This window comes from Euprymna scolopes, chromosome 6 (genome assembly GCF_053919585.1).
Source record: "Euprymna scolopes isolate OS-2025 chromosome 6, ASM5391958v1, whole genome shotgun sequence".
NCBI lineage: Eukaryota > Metazoa > Mollusca > Cephalopoda > Sepiida > Sepiolidae > Euprymna > Euprymna scolopes.
Window position 1 is genome coordinate 44,155,378 of NC_136487.1, and position 26,041 is coordinate 44,181,418.

Here is a 26,041-nt window from a genome sequence, read left to right on the forward strand (position 1 = left end):
ATATATGTATATATATATGTATATATATATGTATATATATATGTATATATATATATGTATATATGTACATATATGCATATATATATGTATATATGTATGTATATGTATATGTATATATATGTATATATGTATATATATGTGTATATGTATATATATGTATATATGATTGTTGAGCTGGATTAAATCCGACGATATGAAATAAAATGGAGGTGGAAGGACCTGGATACTCAACGTTTCGCCCGATTTATGCGGGCTTCTTCAAGAGGGATGGTCATTGTATATATATATTTCCCGGGAGTTTGGAGGTGTGTGTTGAGCAAAAAAAAAAAAAAGAAGAAAAGTGGTAGTAGGTAGGCAGACTCGAATCCGTACCGCGAAAGAGGAAAAGAACGTGGACAAAGCGTGCCGTCTTTGCTGTTACGACCACCGCCAAACCGGAAGTGACGTAGGTTTAAATTAAGGCTGGACTATCGAAAAGAGGGTATGACTTTCGAAAATATCGGCGAAAAAAGCGACCCCTCCCTGTAGAAAAGTGCCCAGTTGAGGGTGAAGAAATTAATGTTTTTAGATAATTTTTCGGTATTTGTCGTCCCAAGGGTTGAGCTTCAAAACGTGAAAATCCGTCGCCTCTGTCGAAAGTTTTGGGCAGACATGCAAACATACATACATAAATTTATATAGTTGTAGCTCAAATTTTCGACCCAAACCAATTAAAAGCTTGCACTATCTCTGAATACCCTAGCATGGGTGCCCGGCGTTGCCCGGGTGTTTGGAGGTGTATGCTGAGCAAAAAAACAAAAAAAAACAAAAAAAAGAACAAAAAACAACAAAAAATGGTCAATTTAACCTTGACCCCTATTATGATCCCTTAATATTTATTGTTTTGGACTCAAATCAAGTTATTAAGTTGGAGCCATGTCCAAGGAACCTATATCTAAAATGTCAAATGTTTAGACCCAAAATTGGTGGAGGAGTTTGGTAGAGGTCTCAAAGGTCAAATCGTTAAACTTTGACCCCTTAACAACTAAATTTGGCCGAAAACTGATTAAAGATTTTCCCAAATTTCAGTACCCTGTATATCAAATTTCGAGTCTGTAGACTGAAAGTTGACAGAGTTATTGTGTAGGGAAATGTACACAGACAGACTTTCACTTTTCTAGATATATAGATTATTGTTTTCATTGCTTTTATTTAATATTTGGTTATAATGTGCTTTAATTATCATCTCTAAATTTTCGCAGCAGTTGTATGATAACTTTAGGTTATTTTTATTGAAGATTTTGTGTAGGGCATTGGTTACGGGGAAGTTCTTTTCGATGACTTATAGAATTTTCTTGCAAAGTTTTGTTTTTAACATTTGATTGTATGGCGGCGTATACCAGATTATATATATTTTTTTATTTTTAATTTATTATAGTTATCAGTGTTTGGTTGTTTATATCTAATATCAATATTTTGTACCCACTATTTTTAAAACTGTGTCATAGATGTTGATTGACCTGTTAAATACATTTTCATCACTTGAGTTATTATTGAGTTTACTTACGATCGAGTTAGCAATCTGTTTTATAATTGATAGGGGTCGAGTGGATTTAAGGTTTACGTATATTGGATTAGTATTATCTTTTAAGTAGGGTTCATGTGTATTTTTATCCAAATTTAACGTGACATCCAGGAAATTTGTTATTTTTATGTTAGCTAGTATGTCTACTTTTAGGCCTAATTTTTTAATTTCCTTGTATATGATTTTCTTAAAGTTTCCCCCCTTGTCTTTGTTAGAATCTTTTATTATAACTAATCCATCATCTTTATATAGGCCGATATCTGTAGTATCAAATATGCTTGTGAGGGTATATAGAATAAACAATCCCATAAGATCTGATGCCTCGGCAGAGTCTAAAGGACCGATTGCCAATCAAAAGAGTTTGTTATTTTTGTTTTTATTGGTTATTGTTATTCACTAGAAGTGATTTTCTAAAAAAATTTTAATATTGTGGATTTCTTCCGAGGTGAAAGTGATCTTAGTCAACGCAAAAATAGCAGGAAATCTTTCAATGCCTCTTTATTCTGTTAATAGAGTGATCGTATAGAGCCTAGAATTCCCAAATGGTTACCCATCTGGTACTAACCAGGCTCAACGTTGCTTAACTTCGGTGATCTGATGAGAACCGGTGTGTCAACGCGATTACGCCGTATATAATGCATGTATTTATTATGTATGCGCTCTCCGCTTATCTTAGCGTTTGTTTTCAGTCTTCCTGTACATACACTTCACACGCCACTAGTATTTAACAATGTCAACTCAGGAGATGTGTGGTTGGAGATTGCGCCCCTCCTGCCACAAGAAATTCACGCGCAGGCATCCTTTCGTGGATATCCACAGTCTGTCAAAGACTGAAGGAGTCTGTTAGAGTGATCGTACACTTCACAAGAGAGAACAAAGAGTGCACAAAACCTCATCCTGGTCGCCTGTTACCACTCAAAGAACCTTGCGTCTTGTGAAAAGAAATGTCGAAGAGGATCCTCGGTGCAAAGCCTCTGACATTGCAACAAAAGCTGGTGTCAGTCCCAGAACATATCAGGTATCTTCACAAGCAGGACTACTATGTTAGAGCTGCGATAAAGAAACCTCTTTTTCGCCCTACCAGTATCAAGCGCAGAAAATATTGGACTTGTAAGATGGCGAAGAGATCTATTATCTTTTGGACTAATGTCATTTTCTCTGATGAGTACGGTTTGCATTATTTCCTAACAGTCAAAGGCTATAGGTATGGAGGCATTTTCAGCAAGAGTTTGACTTAAAATGACTGCAGGTAACGCTGAAACAAGGGTTTCTCGGTTATGATATGGGGTGCAATTTGTAGTGATGGTCGCTCAGACCTGATGGAGTACGAATGAAACATCAATTCTGCTAAATATGTTTCAATATTACATGAAGGACCCCTACCAATATTCTCAAGTTAAAAATGAACCAAGTTAACTCCCTTTTTAAGGAAACCGGAGCTTGTTACTCTGCTAAGGCGACACAACATTGGTTGAGTTAAAATGGGATTAAAAAACTTCCACGGCCAAGTCAGTCCCTGTATATGAACCTAATTGAAAACCTTTGGGGCAGATTAGACCGGAACCTTCGCAAAAAGAAAAAGAAAGCCATCTTCTAAGCCTGAACTTTTAGCATTTTGGCAAGAAATTTCTCAATATGATATCCGTTAACTGATCGATGCCATGCCTAGAAAGGGTCTCAGCATTAAAAACAGCCGACGGAATGTCAACCAAGTATTAGTTATTAAATTTGTAACCATTTATTTTTTTATTTTGTTCTATAAATTATATGCTTATTGAAATAAACTGTTTCTATGGGTGTCTATTCTTTTCTGTCATCTCTGTGTATATATCTATATATCCATATATGTATATCGTCGTCGGCATGCATTCGTGTCCGAATATTATAGATCCCTAAGTCCAAATATGGTAAAATTTATTTCTTTGACATATTTCGCTCTTTATCATGAACAATTTATTAGTTTGTGTGTTTCAAGCTGAAATTGTCCGATGTATCTGTCGTTTTAAACTCTAGAACTTTTCGTGGTGGTTATCAGATAAAAAAAAATGTGTATTCTTATATATTTATAAATAGATTTCAGTTATTTCAGGGGGAGAGAAAGAAATGAAATTTTAGCCAAGTAATCATTTGTCGAAACCGATGTTTCACGAAATAAAAGTTTTATATATATGTTTTTAGATGAGGATTGATAATTTGTATTTTTTTTATATCATTCTGTTTTTTTATGTTATTCTCCAAATATGTCGGCTGATGTAACTAGGTACATCCTGTCAAATTCGAACTCGGAAATCTATCTTAAATTTCCAACTGAGCTACTTATTTAATCCACATGATGCAATGGATGAAATGTTTAGTAATAATCTATCTATACTCCTATAATTTGTTTTGTGGGTATTCATATTAAAAACCTTTTTTTTTCTATTTATTTAAAAAAGAAATACAACTTTGTTTATATATATATATATATATATATATATATATATATATATATATATATATATGTCATGGAATTTCATTCATCTGCAAAAGATCTAATTTGCATATTCTTTTAAACATTCATTTTAATTAATCCCCTCTTAGTTTTTCTCGGTTTTCTTATGATATGAGCATCTTTAGTTAATTACAATTAGAGTATTAGGCGTAATTATATTCATGCAGATATTCTACATGATTTATACTTGCGTAATATTTGCGTAAAAAGGTTATAGTAAACACGAAGTATTTTTATATATACTAGCATGGGCGCCCGGCGTTGCCCGGGTGTTTGGATGTGTATGTTGAGCAAAAAAAAAAAAAAAGTGGTAGTAGCAAAGCAGGCTCGAACCCGTACCGCAAAGGAGGAAAAGAACGGGGCAAAACCTAACGTTTATGCTGTTACGACCACCGCCAAACCGGAAGCGATATTTTTTAAATTAAGGCTAGACAATATAAAGGAGAGGATAACTTTAAAAAATATCGGCGAAAAATGCGACCCCTCCCTGTGGCTAGTTGAAGAGGGAGATATTAATGTTTTTAGCCAATTTTTCGATATTTATCGTATGAAAGATCGAACTTTAAAACGATACTGATCTTGGTAAAATCCGTCGCCTCTATTGAAAGTTTAAGGCAGACATGCAAACAGACATACATACATTTATATATTGGTAACTAAACATTTTCGACCCAAACTGATGAAAAAGCTTGCCCTATCTCTGAATACCCTTTATGTAAAGTTTCAAATATTTAGACCAGAAATTGTCTGAGTAATTTGGAAGAGATCGCAGAGGTCAATTTTTAAAAACTTTGACCCCTTAACATTTATTGTTTTGTGCTCAAATCAAGCTATTAAGTTAGATCCATGTCCAAGGAATCTATATCTAAAATTTCAAGTGCGTAGACCCAAAATTGTCAGAGAAGTTTGGTAGAGTTATCAAAGGTCAAATCGTTGAACTTTGACGCCTTAGTCGCCAAATTTCTGTCCAAAAACCGATCACATCGATTTTCCCAAATCTCAGTAACCTGTATATCAAATTTTGAGTCTGTAGACTAAAAATTGACAGAGTTATTGCGCAGGGAAATGTACACAGACACAGATACACACAGACACTTTCACTTATATATATATATGTGTGCGTATTTGTTTAAAATAATTTATCTACCAAACTCCTGTCAGTTTTTGATCTACAGACATGAAACTTAATATATAGGGTATTCGAACCCATGCGAAAATTTATATTTGGGTTTTAGCCGGGAAAATCGGTGCGAAAGTGTGAAAATTAAAGAAATCGAATTTGCCAGGTTAAGGTCGAACGACGGCATTATGAATATGCATACGTAACATAATAGCTATTAATTCGTGTTTAATTTTTAGCTTTGCGACAAATAGGTCTTCAAAGCCCAGGAAAAATAAATTGTAAGCTAAACGATTTGGTTTCGATTCTCGGTAGTGGTCCACGAGTCATTTTTTAAAACTTTTTAAATCATTACTATATATTGGGTCCAATATAACAATGATAAATACAAAATCTGCATTGATCAAAATATATTTAAGCGTATTTTGCGACCGGGCAATGTCGGGCGGCCTTCTAGTCAATTATAAATTGCTGTCTTGAATCTTTACTGCATGTAGTACTCACTAAGAATAGAATAAAATTACTTATTTAACACTTCTCGATCATGGCTGGCGAAACGAAAACAATATACTTTTGTGAATTAAATAAAGAATTCAGTTCGGACTTCTCGATCGATTTCTGTATTTAGCATGAAGATGAACCCGAAAAAAAAAAATGCCGTTAGAATAACATCCAAGACGAAGATAGTAGTCCGAATAATTATTTTTTATTTTTTTTAACCGAGGAAATATTTGACATTAAAAAAATTGGAATTTACTTAACCATAAATGGGGAAACTAAAACCAGAACAAAATTGTTCAGTCTAATTAATCAATTAAATTTGATGTTTTAAATTCTATTTTGTTTAATAGAACGCATTTTTTTAATTTGAAATACACTTAGTGTGCCATATTACAGTTACTGTTTTCAAGACTTATTGGGTTCGCTGTGAAATTGCAATTGTCTAAACAAAAACCCGGTGAATGAAAAGGACAAAAGTGTGGGAAATTCTGCTCTCAAAAGAAAGTTTGATTCTTGCGCAATACAAAATGAGGATTTTACTCGAAGTGAAGTGCAAAAGTTGAATCAGAGTGAAAACTTTTGAAGAAAAGGAACAACAACGATGTATATTCATGATAACTATTTAATTCCTACATGTAAATACTTTGATGGAATACGAATTATTTTCATATAGCCGCCATTTTAAAAATGAACCCGTATGCTGTCGGTGACGACCCGTAATGCCTTAGGATTAAATCCTATTGGCTGGACCATTCTTCCACTTTAGCCTTTATAGAGGATAGGAGAGGCTCGATCCGATCAATCTCTGTCACGTTGTGTCTGAGTGTCTATATTCATTTTCAGCCGTATTATTCAATTTGATTCCTCATAAATCATTCATTATTTCTGCTTTTCATTTTTCTCCTCAAAGAGATATTAAAACACGGTGGTTGATAGTCAATCATGTTGAGAACAAAGAAAATTACTAATGGGAAACAGTAGTATTTTCAAACAGTAATGTTCCCAATCTTGTAAAATTTCTACAAGTGATCTTTTCCAAGATTATAAGAACAAGATACTCTAAAAGCAAAGTATTTTGAGAGCAATGCAGTCTAGGAATATAAATGATTATCACGTAGAATTAAATTTGATATCTTTATTGGGCATTAAGTATGATTGAAATGCTGTAAACTAAGCTAAAGCAAACATGTATTCTTCCATACAGAGTGACTTCCCTTTGATTAGAACAACACTAGTTTTTAAAAAGTAAAATTGCAAGTAAATACACTGCTAGGCAACGCCGAGTAGAAACAGATAGTTAACTATAAATGGAATAAAGACACAAGGTCAATGACCTCTGTGAAATTAATCTGTCTGATGCCTTGATGAGTTCAAGAAAAGATTCCAAAATATTTTACTAAAGATCGTAATTGGACAAGAAAAACGAATAACGGTAAGAATAATTTAATGATAATCACGCAGTTTAAAATAAAATAAGAAATGATAATAGTGAAGGATTGACTTGAATTCGTTCGTCATAAGCATTTCTAATCGGGGTGGAATGTACCTCCCAACCCACCCGTTTCAATCTTTTGGAAACGCCATTCTTCGCTTGCTGACGGAATGCCGAACAGAAGTTCCATTTCTAAGAAAAACGTGTAGACGAACAACACGCCACTTCCTGTTTCGTATTAACTCTTCCTAGTTCCAGAGACACGTCTTACGGCATCTACCTCTCTCTCTCTCTCTCTCTCTCTCTCTCTGACTACGAATTCTTCATTTCTAAAACGATCTTCTACCCACCTTGTATTTTTCTGCATCGCCAGAGGCAATCCGCTCGCAACTGACTCATCCGCTTAACACAAATTGTTATCTTTATAAATAGATAAGAATTTCGCAAAACTCTAGAAATGGTCTGATTCAAAGACCAGACCAAGACAGACCAACAAACGTGCCGTTTCAAAACTAACCGACCGACATAGCTTCTTATAAAGATGCTTAGACGTATTAAAAAACAAGATGCGTCCATTCAATGTACGCGTTTCGCGATGAAAATACTTATTCAGACTGAAACGTTGCAGACCGACCAATGGAAAAAACCGCTCATGGACAGATTTTAAGATAAAAATATTTATTTATTTATTTAATTAAAATCGCTCCAGATAAGGCCTGAAGCCACTTGACATAAGGAGCTAAAAATACCACTTTAAGGTCATGAATTAATCCTGGTGCTACTAGATCAGGCACTCTGAAGACACTGACTTCCTGCACAAAACATGTTATAGTTCTTTTTCCTTTCTCTTTGTAAAACTCATGGTCTGCAAAGTCTAAAATAAAACCAACAAATTTCCTCCATAAAACAACCAAACCAAACACTATACATAAATATTTGAAAATCTAAGAACTTAAAGCATAAAACTTTTTACCAAAATGATCGGATTCGGTATTAAATACCACAAAAATGTTGATATGTCGTAATACACAACCAAAAAAAAAAAAAAAAAAAAAAAAACTAGCCAATGATAAATATGAGGATAAATTTCAACCCAGAAAGCAGCAATTTTTCAATTTTATCGGTAACATCAATCATGGAATGTGAGGACTAGAAGACAAAATAAGGGAAGCGAGAGATTTTTAATTGCATCCCCCCTAACAAGGCACAATACCTATTTGATGTAGGTGGCTACTAGCTGGGACATAATTTGAAGGGATACTATGTAGGGAGTTGAGCAGCAAGATGTCTTTACATTACACTTGAAATTCTACATGTCAGTACAGTCATGGAAACTGGGATTCGGAAGGGAATTCCAAAGTCTAGCAATCCTATGGAGAAACTATTAGAATAGAAGGCTTTATGGCATCTGGAGGTTTCTGTTGTGTAGGTAGGATGGAATTTTGCTGCTTGTCGGGTTGGTCGAGGGTATTTACGTTGAGGGGAGGACGAGGGATTGTAATTCTTCGAAGCACCTACCATTTAAATACTTGTAAAACAGTCAGAGGGATGCAACATTTCGTCGATGGGACAGAGGTTGAAGCCTAGCTGACAGTGCGAGACCTATTAGGTTGGTGACTCTCTTTTGAACACAGTCAAAGAGTGAGAGACTAGTAGCAGATGCACCAGGCCAATTGTGGCCACAATACTCCATACATGGGCGAATGGTAGCCTTGTAGAGATACAGGATACTCTCAGACGTGAGTAACTTTCTAGCACGGTAGAGAGAGCCCATCTTCTTTGCAATAACCTTGGCAATGCACTCGATGTATGTTTCAACTCCTGTTTCTTGTGAACGTTAAACTAAGGAGTTTGAACGAAGTACTTTCAGGTAATGTACCATTAGCCATAGCTATCAGTGGTTGAGAAGGCTTCTTGTGATTATTAAAGAAAAGAAGCTTAGTCTTGGCAACATTGAATGTTACCATCCATATTTGTTACTGCCGAAAGTAAATACCAGATCAACTTTCTACTCTTCATATCTTATTGTAGGTACAAACGAAAAGAAAAAAAAGCTTCATTTTCATATTGAACATGAAGAAAACGCATAATTTGGACGACGAGGATTTATAAAGAATGAAAACAAAAATGGCCGGGCCGACAGTAATTTTCAAGAGTTTTGAATAGTAAACAGCGGGGAATGTTATGTGTGCTTAGAATAAATTAAAACTGATCCCCATCACTTTGATAAGGAAATAAGTAAAACACATTGGCTTGATCTAATCTCTGTATTAATAAAACTATGAGATAATATCTCGTGTCCCTATGAGTCTAGTCACTTGCCTGACCACGAGGGCAGAGTTGGACATAAGGTCGGTTTTTAATTCGAGTAAAATTCAGCTCATAAAAAAAACACGCATTCTAGATTGATTTCTTGCCTACACGCACTTTTGATATTGGATTATTTTTTTCATTTATTTTTTAAATGGAAATCGCTCCAGAGAAGGCATGAAGCCACTTGATGTAAGGACCCAATAATAGTTTTATAGTAAAAAAGCTAGTCAACAATAAATGTTAGGTGGATAGATTCCGATTCAGAAAACAGAAATTCTCCCCCCCCCCTTTTTCAGAAGGATCGCTTCATGGAATGTGAGGACTAAAGGACAAAATAAGGGAAGCGAGAAATACGAGACTGCCGACAGTAAATGCAAGGTCTAATTTCTACTCTCTTTAGAGTGAAATAAAAAAAATAAAACGGATTATTCAAGGAGTAGAATACGGTACTCTCTTCTAGAATTAAAAAGCAGACTCCCGTCACTTCCATATGTAGCTAATCAAAACGCCATTGTTTAGTCTAATCTTTATTTTTTTTAATTATCAGACAAGATATCATGGGTGTTTCTTATCTATGCGGACTTTTGATAACTGCACTCGTATTATTTTATTTACTATCATTAATATTTAGTGAAATAAAAAAAATAAGGAAAAACTAATACTTTACACAGAATCCGTGTCTTAAATATTTTTTTCTTTTAACGCATATGTGTCACAAAAGAGCAGGTAAACCAAAATGGAGAGTTTTTGGCTAATTTCTTACGGCATTTCCTTTAAAATAATTCATGGCGGTAATATTAATTATATGTTAATATACCTTCTATTTAAATAATTAATGGATTCCATTTTCTGCAGAGAACATAATTACCCCTTTAACAATTAGGAAGGTCTCAGTTTAAGAACAAATTCATATTTGTTTTATGTTCGGTTTGTAATTCATTTTCTTAAAGTGTAACGTTATGTACGTAGTATGATTTGTGATGAGTTTGTATTAAAGAATATTAACTCGTACAACAAAACTATCAGAAGATGTGAAGTTTTATTAATACACATTGAATTACTTTCTATATTTACTATAGCTCTACTTGCTGTTCTAATCCCGCGTGATCCAGTAGTATATCTACTTTGAATTTATTCCAATTTAGTCTTAATTTATTAGGCTTCTTTTAATATGCGTTTTTTTTTTAAATATTATTTTTCATCTCAAACAAAAGTAACTGTGGACGAATACAGAGTTACGTGCCTTTTTTAAAGATGGCAGCATTTTTATGAATAATTCCGGAAAAATATATGCTAGAAGGAATTAAATCGACTTAAATGCTATTCTTAATAACATGCTGCAAACGACACCCTAGAAAAGTTGTCGAAAAAAAAAAAATCAAATATACTGACTTAAATTTGTATATTAGATCAATCGAATATTTGTTGGATTCAAAAAGAAATTAAAATAAACTTAAAACGATCAAAAAGAAAACAATTGTAAAATTTAACCAATTTTTTTTATCTATTATTTATCAAAAGGTTACTGCTACTTTTTTAAAGACTGTTTGGTTCTCCTGTGGCAGATATTTCGCTGATTCTACTTTCGTTGTTTCTTGTTCACATGCCTCTATTTCGAATTCGTAGCAGCGGACCGACATCAGTGACTTTTTTTCTACCAAAACGGGTATTAACAATTTTTTTTTTCATGATTAACATATTTCAAACTGATATAAATTGTTGCACAATAATAATTATATTATAACAAAAATCATTTTTCTTGAAAAATATTTTTTTTAAATTTATTAATAACGTGAAAAAAAGCATTTTTACTTGATTACATAATCAGAAATAAGAAAACTGATTTTTGTTTTAATTTAATTATCTTTATTATTTTTATATCAGCTGGTTACTAAGTTTAAAGTTTTGTTTAGTATTTTCAATTTATATACAGTTTTTACGATATATTTGTTTATCAAATTGTTAGGTATCGTATAAGTAAAAAATGACATTTTTACTCGATTAAATAATTCGAAATAAAAGATTTTTATTTCAATTTAATTATTTTATTGTGCAATAATTTATATCAATTTAAAATATATTAAACATAAAAAAAAACATTGCTAACAACCGTTTTTGGTAGGAAAAAATTCACTGACCCGCTGCTACGAATTCTTAATAGAGCCATGTGAGCGAGAAAAAGCGCAAGTAGAATCAGGGAGACATCTGCTGCAGGAGAACCAACTGTTTTATTGTAGCGTTTCCAAAGGTTTCTTTCATTTTCATTTTTTTTTTTCCTCTGTAGCAGCTGGGATTAGAACTTAATAGATTCTTATTATTGACGCTGGCCATTTTTATTCGAGCCATTCGCTTCGGTCCGAGGAGGTCATCCTCCCAGACGTTACCTCATTCGAGAGATTAAAAAAAAAGGTGGTTGGTTGGTTTACTGCCGATCGCCGAAGGCGCCTCTGCCAGGGAATGTCGGCAGGTTAGTTTTCGGCTATTTTTGTTCACTTCTAAAGTGTCCCACTTGAAGTAAGCTATATCCTCGCTCCCACGCATTAAACTGACTTCATGTCTAAGATTGCTGAAAGTGGGAAGCAGGTACCCCCCCCCTTTTCTCATTTCGGCGTCTTTCGTTTCCACTCGTGCTTTATCTACGATTCTTTGGCGCCGATTCTAAACTCACTCATCAAACATTTGCTGTTCTATTTTCAGACTCCATATACGAAAAGAAGCCTACCAAACAGGAATCGACGTATATGGAGAGAGAGAAAGAGAGAAGGAAAGAGAAAGAGAGAGTGAGAGATATAGACAGATAGAGATTGCCCGATGGCTGTTCTAAAAAAGCAGCTGCGACTGATGCTGATAACTTACTGCTACCTGCCCACATATTAAGCAGTTAATAACAATAACAACAACAACAATAATAATAATAACGTTTTAAATAATATTTAAATGTGACGCATGAGGTATCTATTTTTCAGTGCATATATAAAAAAAAAAACTGAGAAATTGAATAAAAAGTAAGATAGCATCACGTCAAAAGGTTTTAGTATATTTTTATTTATACAAAAATTATTGGCTACATATGTGCATACATGTTTCTGCTGCGATTACTTTGAAAAATATAGGCTCGTTATTCAAATTGTCATAAAACTTTAACCACAGTATTATAATCTTCCAAAAGTCTGCAAATTTTCATGTAGTTTTGTTCCATAGAACCAAAGATATGAGTATTTCAATATTCAATTTGGCTACCAGTATATATATATCATATTTTTTTACTACTGCTCAGAATTTAACAAATGAAGGCTTGTTGGAAAGGTAATGGCCTAAATTGTGTAGTGGGCTCTGTGGTATTTGCACATTATGAGGATCATCCATCATTCAGAGCCTATTTCGGGCAATTTTTTACAGCCATAAAATGTTTCAATTATAGTCATTTGTATTCTTATGAGATATTTTGTAATGTGTGTGTTTTCCCCCAAAACCTCTTGGCTTGATGGAGGGGAGCCTAAAACTTGCTGCTATAGTTTCAAATAATCTGAAATAACAGCAACGAGAGACTTGATTTCAAATATTTCTCATGTTATATCTACCCTCTTTGGTTTTCATACATTTCATACATAAAGTAAATTTACAGTGTATAAGGATTGTTTGATACTGGTGATATTCATAATCGTACCCTATTTCCAAAAGAGGGAAAATATAACATAGGAGAAATATTTGGAATAAAGTCCCCCTTGCTGTTATTTCAGACTATTTGAAATCATAGCAGTAAGTTTTAGTCTCCCCCTCCATCAAGGCCAGAAGTTTTGGAGAAATATTATATATATATATATATATATATATATATATATAAAGGAGGTTATAGCAATTTTCTACAGAGCAGAGTGTATTTTAATGTTATAGTAAAATTACTAATACAGGAAAAGAATAATGCTCTTTGTAAAGCCGATGTATCAAAGCTTAATAGGCAAATATTCGAGAGCTACTTTTATATTTTGTAAGTTGATTGATAACATTATATATATATATATATATATATATATATATATATATATATATATATATATATATATATACCTTTTAATTGTTGGCCTTTTGAAAACCGTAATTATCGTCAAAGCATTCATTTGGATGTTGATTGTAGCTTATAAATGTACGAAATGTAAAAACAGACATAGGGAGACCCTATGGTTCAACCCTCCATATTCCAAAAATCTTGAGACAAACACAGCCAGAGAATCTTTAAAAATATTAGAAAAAAACTTTAAAGCCCCTCATAGATACAGTAGGATCTTTAATAAGAACACAATCAAAGTGTCTTGCTCAACTATGCCAAACCTTCATAAAAAAATAATTAGTTCTAACAATAAAAAAATTAATAATATACAAAATACAAATACAGAAAATATAGCAGGCTGTAACTGTAGAAGAAAAATAGATGCCCCCTACAAGGTTCATGCAAAATAAAAAATGTAGTTTATAGCTGCACAGTATCGCAAACCCCAAATTTAAATGAGGTTAACAGCAACCATAACTCGACCATCCGATTAAATAACTACACCAACTTTAACCAATCTACCAATCAAATACAGACCAACCATTCATATACCAATGCCATCCATAATCTACCTGAAAATAAATATATTAAACAAGACGCAATCTACTTTGGTTCTACATCTAGACTTATTAAGCATAGAATTTCAACCCATAAGCATTCCTTTAAAAAACACTCCCTGTTGAACCAAACCACTCTATCGAAACATATTTGGCGACTCAAAGATAAGAATATTTCCTTCAATTTGAAATGGTAAATAATAGGATCATATAAAGGATATACACCAGGAGATAGATTCTGTGCACATTGTACACAGAAGACCCTAAAGATTTTAAAATATGACGATATCAAAAATACCAAAGTGGCAATTTGCCTTGTTTGGGGTGAAAATGTAATAAAAAAAAAAAGAAAAAAAAAAGAACCACCCTCCTAAATTCAAGAGAGGAGCGTATATCCTCATGTAGTCATAAACGTTGGTTTAAATTTAACAAATATAAACCACCATAAGTCATTAAAAATATTACTTATTTCAAACTTGAAATTTGGGTTTAACTTGATACCCTTATTAATAAAATGTTGATCATCAATATTATTATCAATATTAGTTTATCTGATATATTTACCATTATTATATATTATTTAAATATATATTTAAGCTTAACCTATACTATATTTATTAATTTCAATAAATAAATAAAGTATTAAAAATACTAAATTCAATAAGTTCAAAATATAATATTTTATAATCTAAATAGAATAAACACTAATTATCTCCCGTTTATTATTTAATTAGAAAAATAAGATTATCTCCCCTTTTTTTTAAATATTTGCTTAATTTTCAATTAGGTGTTTGCTAACATATTCTAACCGCTAAAAAATGTTCAATTGGCGTTCGTTTTGAAAATTCAACATCAACATAAGCTACAATCAACATCCATATGAATGGTTTGACGATAATTACCGTTTTCAAACGGCGAACAATTAAAAGGTAAATATTTATATATATATATATAATTCTTAACTTTTATTAAAAACATTATTATAACCTTATATTTAAACCAAATTCAGATTTACAATTTTATTCTATTTTTTTTCAACCCATATTACTTTTCTTATCAAGTAAATATTTTTTTTATTTTAATTTTTTCCAGATACATCTGCCTTACTTAAAAATTGCTAGGTTAATTTATAGTGTCTTTTACATATAAAAAAACACCCAATACTTTTGCTGATGAGGAGACTTTGTTTAAAAAAACTATATGTCAAAATTATTGTCCGTGGCTTAATGTCTAACACAATAAAAACATCGTTTCCGAAACGATCGTACAAATTATTGACTTTGTTGTTGTTCCTTCTTATGAAACAGATTTTTAATTTTTAATTCTAATTTGAATTTTCAATTATCAATCACACACACACACACATATATATATATATATATATATATATATATATATATATATATATATATAGTAAAGTGTGTGCAAATGAATTTCTATTGATCTTTATAATAAAATTCGATGTTTCTTTGATTTCCAGTGATTTTCTTTGATTGTCATTGTTTTTCTCTTCTTTGTATACTAATACACCACCGCTTGTCAAGACTAAAAGCCATTCGGTCATAATTTATTAAATTTATTAAATGGATGAATTAACAGTGGAAATAATGAATATTCTGAGAGGATTAAAAATTCTAAGATGGAATGAATAAAATTTGATGACTCATGACAAGTGTCTATTGTGATTACATTTGAACATGATGACCATGTTGTATCTCTCAGCGAAGCAATTTTGTACTAATGTATTGCACAAATAGGAAGTTCCTGAAAATAACTTTAGGTACACAGCAAAAAATAGTTGTAGTAAGAAGACAAGTTGATTTGTTTATATTTGAGGTCATTGACTTCCTCCCCATGATATTTTACATAATTATTATATTGGAATAAATCTGTGCTTTCACCATTAATCATGGGCTTTATTTCTTACTAGCAGGGCTACCCGGCGTTGCCTGGAGCAAAAGTGTAACATTTTACCATTAAAACTTCTCTCTTCCTTCTCAGGTTTCCTTTTCCTTCTCACCACCCCTTTTTCTTTTCTGTCCAGCCTATTCCTCTCTCTGAACATTGTTATGAGGACTGACACATTCACTCATAATGGACTTTGCTAACAATTATATAAACCACGAGGTTAATAATCTCGTGGGGGAAATATTGCGCCTAATGCGAGACTACACACTGTCTAATAATATTGACAACCTTTCTTTGTTACTTTTTCTTTCTTGTGCAATATATTCTTTCTATCTAAACCCGTTGTTTGCGTTTTGACCCTTTCCTAGGACCTCAGTAGACATATACATACATTCTTATGGATTACACCAGGAATGAGCCGGCATAAGAGAAAATAGCTTCTTGCAAAATAATCAGTTACTTTCCTTTGTTTAGTACATCAAATGGCTGGAGAATAGATCTTTCTTGACGAAATCTACTTTGGTTTAGGATAAAAAAAAATGACTAAGTTTGAAATATTATTCATCCGGGACAACGCTGACCAAGGAAATATTAACTTTGTAAGAGTTTTGTAGTTTTTAAATTGTAGTTGGACATATACGTATATACACACAGACGGCTGCTCTATTATATAAAAAGTCAGAATTATTGTTTATCAGGCAATATAAATGGACTTTTTAGTGACGTTTTTAACGTGCAATCCAATCAATACAATCACGTATAAAACAAGAGGCCCAAATATTAAAATTGAACAAAGAATTAATAAGCATGTTGAACTTTAAAAATATTAGAAATATAACATTGAATTGCTATCTTTTTTATGATTTCAAAAGCAAAAAAAATAATGCATTAGCAGAAAAGAAAGCAGCGTTCATTATTGCAAGCAACGAAAGCGGTTAAAATATGTGGATATTGCTGTTAAAAAAAGAATGGAAACTTGATTGGAAAGTTTTCGTTTTTATGCCAAACCAGTTTTGTTTGTCGTATATAAAATTAGAGGAGCATCATAAGAGCTCAGCACCGTCATATCATAATTTTAAAGATAATATTTACCCTTCTCTTCCAACGGATAGTGAGTATGATCTGAGGTCAGCTTAATGAGAAAAAAGTCGGCTCCCTTAAAAATGGGATACTCCGTACGATTGCAGAAGTTGTAATCGGCTTCATATGTATTAACCGTTAGCCTTTAGTAAAAAAAAAAAAAAAAAAAAAAAATGGTAATACCTGGGATGGTATCGTTCTGGAGAAACAATTAATTCCGATAGCTATATTTTTTACTAAACCCATTTTATTGAAAAGCAAGTAAAAAATGTATTTGAGCGTTTTTTGTGTTTATTTTATTTTTTTTTTTTTTTGTTATTTTGTACTTTTTACTTAGTTGTCGCCATTTATCAAGGCACAAAGTCAATTCGGGGATAAGGGTTTAAGGAGTGTTAGGTGATGTTTGGTAATGATGGTGGCGAAATTAGAATGAAAAAAATTAATTCTATTGCAGTCACTTATTTTTCATTGTGATTAGTCCATTTGAGCTTAACAGGTAAAGTTATTCATTATGAAAAATATCTGCTAAACAAGAAAATGTTTCAATACGGAATTCTTTAAATTATAGACAACATTATTCAACTGAAATATGAAAATATTTTAAAGCGTTCTTTTTAATCGAAAAAAAAAATCAATGATTGCTATCCATCGTTTATTTATTGTAATGGAATTTGGATTCTCAAAATAAATGGATCGGGGTATTTTTTTTTTTTAAATAATATTACATGACGTGAGATCAGAAGTTGTAGATCAAGAAAAATAATTACCAAGCGATATTCGCTATTTTGTTAACAAACTCGAAGTTTAATAACTAAAAAGATAATCCTTTAATATTTTCGCTGTATTTAGATTCTCTGGACTACTGGAATCATCTTGAGTGTTAGCCACACAACATTTCGGTCGATATGATCTCCGACCTTCTTGTCGAATTCGGAAATCTTTCTGTTAATCGGGAATCTGCAACGGATTTCGAGCGAAAACCTTTATTTAATCCACGGGGACATTAATGCTCTCGTTCGGTCATCTGTGACTGATTGGATGTCTTAACTAATTCGCAATTGAACCTTCAACCTCCAGAAGAGTGTAACTTACAACCGAACTTTACACGCTACCTCCGTGGATTAAATAAACGGTTCCGTTTGAAATTCCGTGCAGATTCCCAAGTTCGACAGAAAAACTCACGAGTTCGACAAGATATACCTGAAGAAGGTCGGAGTTGACATCGACCGAAACGTTGTCCTAATAGCAGTCAGGACAAGAACAGTAGCCCGAATAATCCAATACAAATTATCGCTTCTTCTCTAATTTAAAAACAAACTAGAAACTTGAATATTTTATTCGATTAGTTTTTAAAATTTATTAAACAATCTTGAAGCGATTATCTGTATATTAATACCGTATTATCTTTAACGTACATACGAATATACGTACATGTATCATGGTCTCCAGATTATAAATTATTCGAAAGATTCTATTTATTAAAATGGGGATAGAAGGTGATAACATACTACGACCATTAAATTAGTATATAGATACGTTAATTTAATGTTTGTAGCATATCATCACCTTTTATCCTTTTTAATAAATAGGACTCCCGATTACCGAAGGCGCAGTATTAAAAAATTCAACATAATTTCAGATGATATATGAAACTAAAATATACTGTCTTGGTCTTCTGGCTAAGTAATATTTGTCTTGTCTAAAGATGGTATAATGATAGCGTGGGGTTTTCGTTCGCGCCGGGCATCCAAACAATGGAAATATTTAACAGATTCCTATAAGGATATTGCAGATAAACGTAATAACCAGATATATTCTGAACACTACATTAAAGTTTTTACAGGTTATCTCCTCTTTAACTAACTCTTCATAAATAAAGAGTTTAAATATTATACAGTCACCATAATAATACTGGCTAGAAATCATTTAACGGACCAAATTTTTATTTTATCTTATAAAAAAAAAAACTGGATAAATTTGAGTAAACTTTGGTGTACAGTGGTTTTTAATCTAACAGCTAAATACTTAATACAGCTTCTTTTTTTTTTAATATTGGGGTAAACCTAGATAAGCGCTGTATTAGGTGTGTCAGAAACTTTCTGAAAAAATTGAATAATTCGACCCCCTGTCTTTCGAAGCTTATAACTACTCGAAAAATGTATTCAAACCCTAATTTTTTTCAATTAAAGTAGTAAGAACCAAGGTTTTATTTAAAAAAAAAAACAAAAAAAACGTGATTTAAAAAAAAAGGGGGGGGGTTTAAACTTCGGACTTTACAGGTAAATTTTTTTGTTTTAAATTTGAATATATTATTTATTGATCTTTTACCTTCAATTTGTGATATAGAAAACTTTGATGAGTAAATTAATTTCCAAGCTACACTACTACTCGAAAAACGTGATTCAAACCCTAATTTTTTTTTAAATTAAAAGGAGCAAGAACCAAGGTTTCATTAAAAAAACAACAAAAAAAACGTGTTTTTTTTTAAGTTTTTAAACTTCGGACTTTACAGGTAAATTTCTAAAAACACTACTTTTTTTGTTTTAAATTTGAATATATTATTTATTGATTTTTTTGTCTTCAATTTGTGATATATAAAACTTTGATGAGTAAATTAATTATTTACTTTTTAAGTCATTTCAAAATGGGGGGGCGTGAATTAAAAAAAAGTTTCTAAAATATTATATTCGGTTTATTGGAAAGAACATAAAATTTCACATTGACCCTGAAAATATCGTAAAAATAGAAGCAATAGAAAAATTTTGATAGATTTTTAAAATTTTAAAATTGAAAAAACACTGAACTCGTAAAATTCAATTAATTTCATTACTGTTTTTTTTTTTTAATAAAAAAAATAATATTTCTATTACTTTTATACAATTTTATTAGTTTATGTTGGAAGTATAATCCATAAAGAAAATAAACAACCCACTTTTAAAAGAGAAATTACGAGTTTTTTTTATATTTTATTCGCAGTTTCATGTTAGGGGGTGTCAAAATCAATACAAAAATTCTGATACACCGAGCGCTGTATGGTAGTTGTTTTTAATCTTCAAAATTACCACATGTAAGTAAGCAGAGGCTCATTTGTATAACGACGTAAATGGCCAGGTAATAATTAGTCTATTCACAAGTGACCATTATGTAACAGCCATAGAACAAAGATTTAGACAACCTGAAATGCAGTGAGATTAACAATTATAACATCGATTTTAAAAGAAATACAATCATTAATATTTATATATTGAATTTACTTATGTGCTAAAATACTACATGGTGATTGGAAAGTAACTTCCCATACTTGAAATTTATTACTGAAATATAATTCTTACAAGCCATGGGATAAGGGGTGGAGCGAGAGTTGTGGGGTTGCCCCCTTTATTTTGTCCTTTAGTCCTCACATTCCATGAGCGACATTTTTGACGATAGAAAAAAAATGCTGTTTTCTAGGTTATATTGTTTTATGTTGGTGATAAATGGAGATTTTAAATCTCCTCATAGTATTTATCACCATTCATGCGTCTTTACATACATCTTGTTCTATCTTCAAATGTTTTTTTAGTGTTGATTAGCGTTGACTCATTAATAAAAAAAAAAGAAAAGAAAAAAGTTACTCGTGAAATCAATTGACGCGGTTCCCAGGCGGCTTGAAAAGCTGATGTCGAATGCTGGCATTCATATTGAATTCTAAATAAAACATCATGCTATACAATTTCTTATATGTGTTTCTATTAAGAATTTTATTTCAACAATAAATTATAAGCATTCAAATAATAGGGTTTTACTTTCCGGTTACTCTGTAGATTTGTTTTTTGTTTGTTTGTTTTTTTAGATTGTTAGAAACCGTCATTCCAATGTTGTTTTTTTTTATTATTTTGGGCTGAAAAAAAAAAAAAAGGAACTTCTGAAACCTATTCATGCTTTTAAGAATAAATAAACTTCCATCAATTTGAGAATCCAATCTGAGAATCGTCTGCGTCCGGTCAGATTAGCCAGTGATCACGTGATTCGAATCAAACAGCAAGGCGTGTATGTGTGTGCGCGCACAAAAAGTGATGAGTGTAAGCGAAGGTAACAACAGCCACGCAAATAATGGATCGGTCCTTACCACCAAATACCCCGGGGGAAGAATGCGGACTCTTCGCTTCATTTTGTTTTTGTTTTAACCGGCGGACAGGCTGTACTTTACCTGACATGGAATAAGAACAAACATAAAAACAAACGTCACAATTCAAACGCATTATGGTTTTCCCGACAATTGAAACCAGGATATTTTTTTTTTAAGTTGATAGTTGTGAAAGGAAGGGGTAGAAATCATTTTAAATTTTACAGAATATTACCAAATCAACAATAAACCATAAAGATGACCTTAAATATATCGAATACCATCAATAATTGAAGATTTGTAAGGGTGAGTTTGTTAGTATCAGTTTCGTAACCGTTTCCCGAAAGCAAGAATGGAATATTCTCGAGTAAACCAACCCAAATTTGAGCATTCATTATAGAAATCAATCTCTCTTTTTTCCAATATGCAAAGAAAAAAAACTGAGTACTTATGTCTTAAGATGAGCAGTAACACTGAAAAAGAAACATTGCTGGCTTTTTTTTTTTTAGTTTGTAATTTTTATACTTCTGAGCTACCGTACTTTTTTTTTTTACTTTATAACTTTAGACATTCTCAGAAGTAATTAATACAGTAAATAATTTCAGATATGCATGCTCATTTAACATGAAAACCCTCGAAAAGAAAAAAGTACGACAGTCTAGAATTAAGAATTAGAGTGATGCCTAGCATGCATTGGAGAGGTCATTTTGGATGATCATAGCGTCTTTGGATATGGCCAGCTTCAGTATTCTGCTTGAGACCGGCTTAAGAATTCTGGGGAAAACTGATTTTATTGATCAGGTTTTATAGGAGTTCCTAAGTTTACACTGGCTTATTACTTTCACACATACGTGTTACTTTTTGGGGGTTTGAAACGATTTTAATTGGCTGAAAATCCTTTGAGTTTACACTTTCCTGTGAAAACTTATTTGCTTTTGGGAGTATCGAAGAAACCGAATTCAAACGAAGCGGAGAAGGATAGAGTGGAGCAATTAGAGCCATTCGCTTTTTAGCATTCGTAAACTCGGTTTCATTGTTCATAAACAAAAGCAAATAAATAGGATATGAAATTTTATACCTCGTCTTTAATAATCTTTATAACAAAGTTAGTTATTCCAGCTCTATTATTCAACGTAGTAGAAATTAATTACATTTAATTGTGAAATCAGTCACAAAATCAGATCCTGTGACAGACACAATTATCTTAAAATAAGTTACGCAGTAGCGTTTGTACTGAAAATTGGACTTTGTACATTTATAGGACGAAACTAAAATGATGATAATTACAAAGATTTTTGTTATCAGCAGAACATATCGAAAAATATTTCACTCTAATACATTTTAGGACATTTTCAAAAGGTTGAAAATCTATGCAGTTAAAGTTCCAGAAAAATTAATTCATTATTTAACCTATAGAAAAGTTCAAATTTCAAGTTGTTGATATGTCAATTTTTACGCATGTGATCAATAATATCAAGAATTTTCTGGAGAAAGAAAAAAGTTTGTATCATTTGTTCGTCTTCTAAGATACAAATTTTCATGGCGTTTGATAGTTTATCATTTGTCGTAGATGGGAGCGGTGATTCAATCGATGAACATGCAAATCCCACACACTTCACTTGTTTCAATTTAAGTTTATTTGTATATATTAGTGGTGTTCAATTTATACAGTAAATGTATACACATCTTGTTCAGTTAATTATATATATATATATATATATATATATATATATATATATATATATATATATATATATATATATTAATGTAATTTTAATATGTACAATTATTTATTTCTCTACAACTATCTTCTCTCCGGAAATAAATCAGACATTTTTGAAATATAAGGGAGCTAACTCTGAATTGGTTCGCACATTTATCTCACTTGGCTGCTTAATATTTAATCTTGTACTGAAAATCAGTCTATTTTGAAGTCTCACGAAGTGCATCAAACCTATTTTACATAAACTAATTATATCCCACATCATGACCCCCTACATCCAGCAGATATCTAGTTAAAGTAATAAACTATCTTAAATATATATAAGATTTTAATCAATTTCGAATCTAGGTCTACCTATTTCGATGGCCTTGTGCAAGATGATCAATTAATAACAGTTGGCCTTAATGTTAGTTTATAAACTGGTCGTAAAAAAAAGAAAACACTTTAATTGTTCGCCTCTTTCGATGGATGGAATATTGTTGCGACATCTGGGCAGAAGCTGCTAGAAAGGACTTATCTTGCCTTGATAGAGTTCAAAATAGACTTCGTAGCATCGTAGGGGATGTCCTTTTCTCTTCCCTGCAACCTCTTTCTCATAGAAGAGATGTTGCAAGTTTATCTCTGCTTTATCGTTATTTTCATGGCAAGTGCTCAGCTGAGCTCCAATCTATGGTCCCCCCTCGCCAGACTTTCACAAGAAACACCCGTCTAGCAGAAAACACTATCACTAATTTACCCCACTCTTTCTCTGTGCCTAAACCTAAATGTAGATTCCATGAACAAAGCTTCTTTCTTAGAACTGCACGCCCGTGGAATTATCTTCCGTTTTCTTGCTTTCCCTCTGACTACAATATGATTATCTTCAAGTCTAACGTAAACAAGTTTTTGATGAACCGTTCCAGATGAGTTCACAAATTTACCCAATTTTCCATTATTAACGATTACTATATTGTCCAATTTCTACTGTACACTCTTTAACCCTTGTCTTCGAGTGGCCTCTTGGCCTTGATAAGTAGTGATGCCTATGTAAAAAAAAATAGAAATAAATAACCTTAGTCACAAAAAATAAGACTAATTCAACAACAAGGCACAACCTTATGTAAACTACGAAACATAAATAAAACAGTAGATGTATGTATATGTGAAAATATTTAACCGGTAAACTCTTAAACTACTGGTCACATACGATTGAAATTAACACGAAATAGTAATCATACACCACGGATGGTTTATAATGAGTAAAATTTTTGTTTGGATGGATTAATAACGCGTAAAGAAATATGTCAATAAATTGAAATGCAAAATGTTCATTTCAACTTGCTGACATATTTTTATTACTTTTGTGCAGCGCAAATTCATTCATAGTTTGAAGTAATTTAATTTTAAATCTTTCCTGTCTCTCTGCCGATAGCTCAAACATTAGGGAAAACGGATAGAGCACTAAATGTTTTGATTTCGATTCTAGCTAATGACTCCAAAGTCATTTTTTTTTTATTTTGAACTCACTACCATATATTAGGTACAATATATTATTCAATAGAGAATTGGCTCTGTAATAATAAATACGTAATCTACATTAATTAAAATATCATATTTAAGCGTATTTTACGACTGGGAAATATCAGGTGCCTCTCCCCTATACAGTAGAAACATTTACGATGCATTGTACCGTCATAGGAACAAATAAACAAAAATAAAAAAGAAAGAAAGAAAAATTCGACTCGACGCTTTTTAAAAAAAATTTTTTTAGTGCAAATGAAATGCATTTATTTGTGGTTCTTCCAAAAAAAACGCATTTCATTATCTTGCAAAAGTCTTTTCGCACACACGTGTGCTTTTAAAAAGTGTTTCTCCTAGTCACCGTGCGCTGGCGCTTGTTGGATTTATTTGCTTCCCCACTGAGCAAATTAGACACAAGGCCGTTTTTTAATATGGAGAGTGAAGGGGAAATGGGAACCAACTCCGCGGGGATTAGGGGAGCTGGATAGTGACAATCGGTATGAAGGGTTCCCCCTACAGAGACCAATAACTGATTGCTCAAGAGCAATGGTCTTATATGTGGGGCTGGCGCTTGTCAGTGCTTTCTCGCCCTCGTTCATCTTCCCAGTCACGCAACTTCTTTCAACCACGTAGTGTATTGTTATTTTTTCTTCTTCTTTTCTTGTGACGCAAATTCGCGCACACTTGCTAATTTGCATACGTATTTTAACGGCTGCCACTTCTAATATCTTCGCTAGCCAGCTATAATAGGCTGCTGCTGATTTTCTCACCCGCGCCTATGCGCGCTTTGTTAGAACATGAGTCATGGATATTATATACCAAATCAAATAGTTATGGATATTATATGCTCTGTTGTCATGTATACTATAGAATGGATATTATATGTCAGTCGTGGGTAGTCATGGGTATTATATGCAAAATTGTCTTGGGTATTATATGCAAAATTGTATTGGGTATCATATGCTAAAAAGTAATATATTATGTCAAATAGTAATTGATATATTTAGAATGGCCATGTACATTCTAATAACATTGTTACTTACATATTTAAATTTCAATTACATTTTAATTTTAATTTCTATAGATAAAGAAAGAAGAGGAAGAGCGTAAATACGAATACATTCTCCCCATTCTTTCCAAGTATTGTTCATCACTTATGGAAGGCGGGGGGGGGGGCGATGTAGAGAGATTTACATCGCACCCCCACTAAGTGATGTGCGCCAATTTTTATATTTGGTTTCCCATTTCGTATGCAGAACAGATTGCCCGAGAATCGGTAACCTTGTTCCAAAACATGATTTCTCGTATGTCTCCCGTTTGTAGGGGTTGGGCGAGTGGCGAGTGCGCCTAAATATACTGATCGAAATAGCACCCCCACCTTCCCGACTTTCATATATTCTGTGAATAGCAGGGGGTTTTCTCGTAGCTGACGAAAGAGCTTGCGCAGTAAAACAGATATGCTAGAGTAAGGGTCGAAAAGAGAGTGGAGAAGAGGAAGATGGGGTTACAGAGAAAAAGAAAGAAAGAAAGAAAAAAGAAAGGGAGCACAAGAAAGCGTATCCTTCAACAATAATACATATATATAGTATATATATATATAATACATATATAGTATATATATATAATACATATATAGTATATATATATATATAATACATATATAGTATATATATATATATAATACATATATAGTATATAT

At 32.3% G+C, this 26,041-nt stretch overlaps 1 protein-coding gene across 28 annotated transcripts in view; it reads right to left on the bottom strand.

Annotated features, from left to right (window-relative positions):
* LOC145277622 (uncharacterized) overlaps positions 1–26,041 on the bottom strand; it is a 166,580-nt gene that overhangs the window by 113,063 nt on the left and 27,476 nt on the right. For 19 of the 28 annotated variants that reach the window (XR_013868180.1, XR_013868173.1, XR_013868175.1 and 16 more), the window contains exon 2: positions 21,123–21,203. The exons of the other annotated variants lie outside the window; for them this stretch is intronic. Coding sequence is in view for 9 of the 19 variants with exons in the window: in XM_080129169.1 (XP_079985295.1) it covers positions 21,123–21,164 (42 nt within the window). In the remaining 10 variants the exon portion in view is untranslated. The remainder of the gene's footprint in view (positions 1–21,122; positions 21,204–26,041) is intronic. 28 annotated transcript variants of the gene reach the window in all.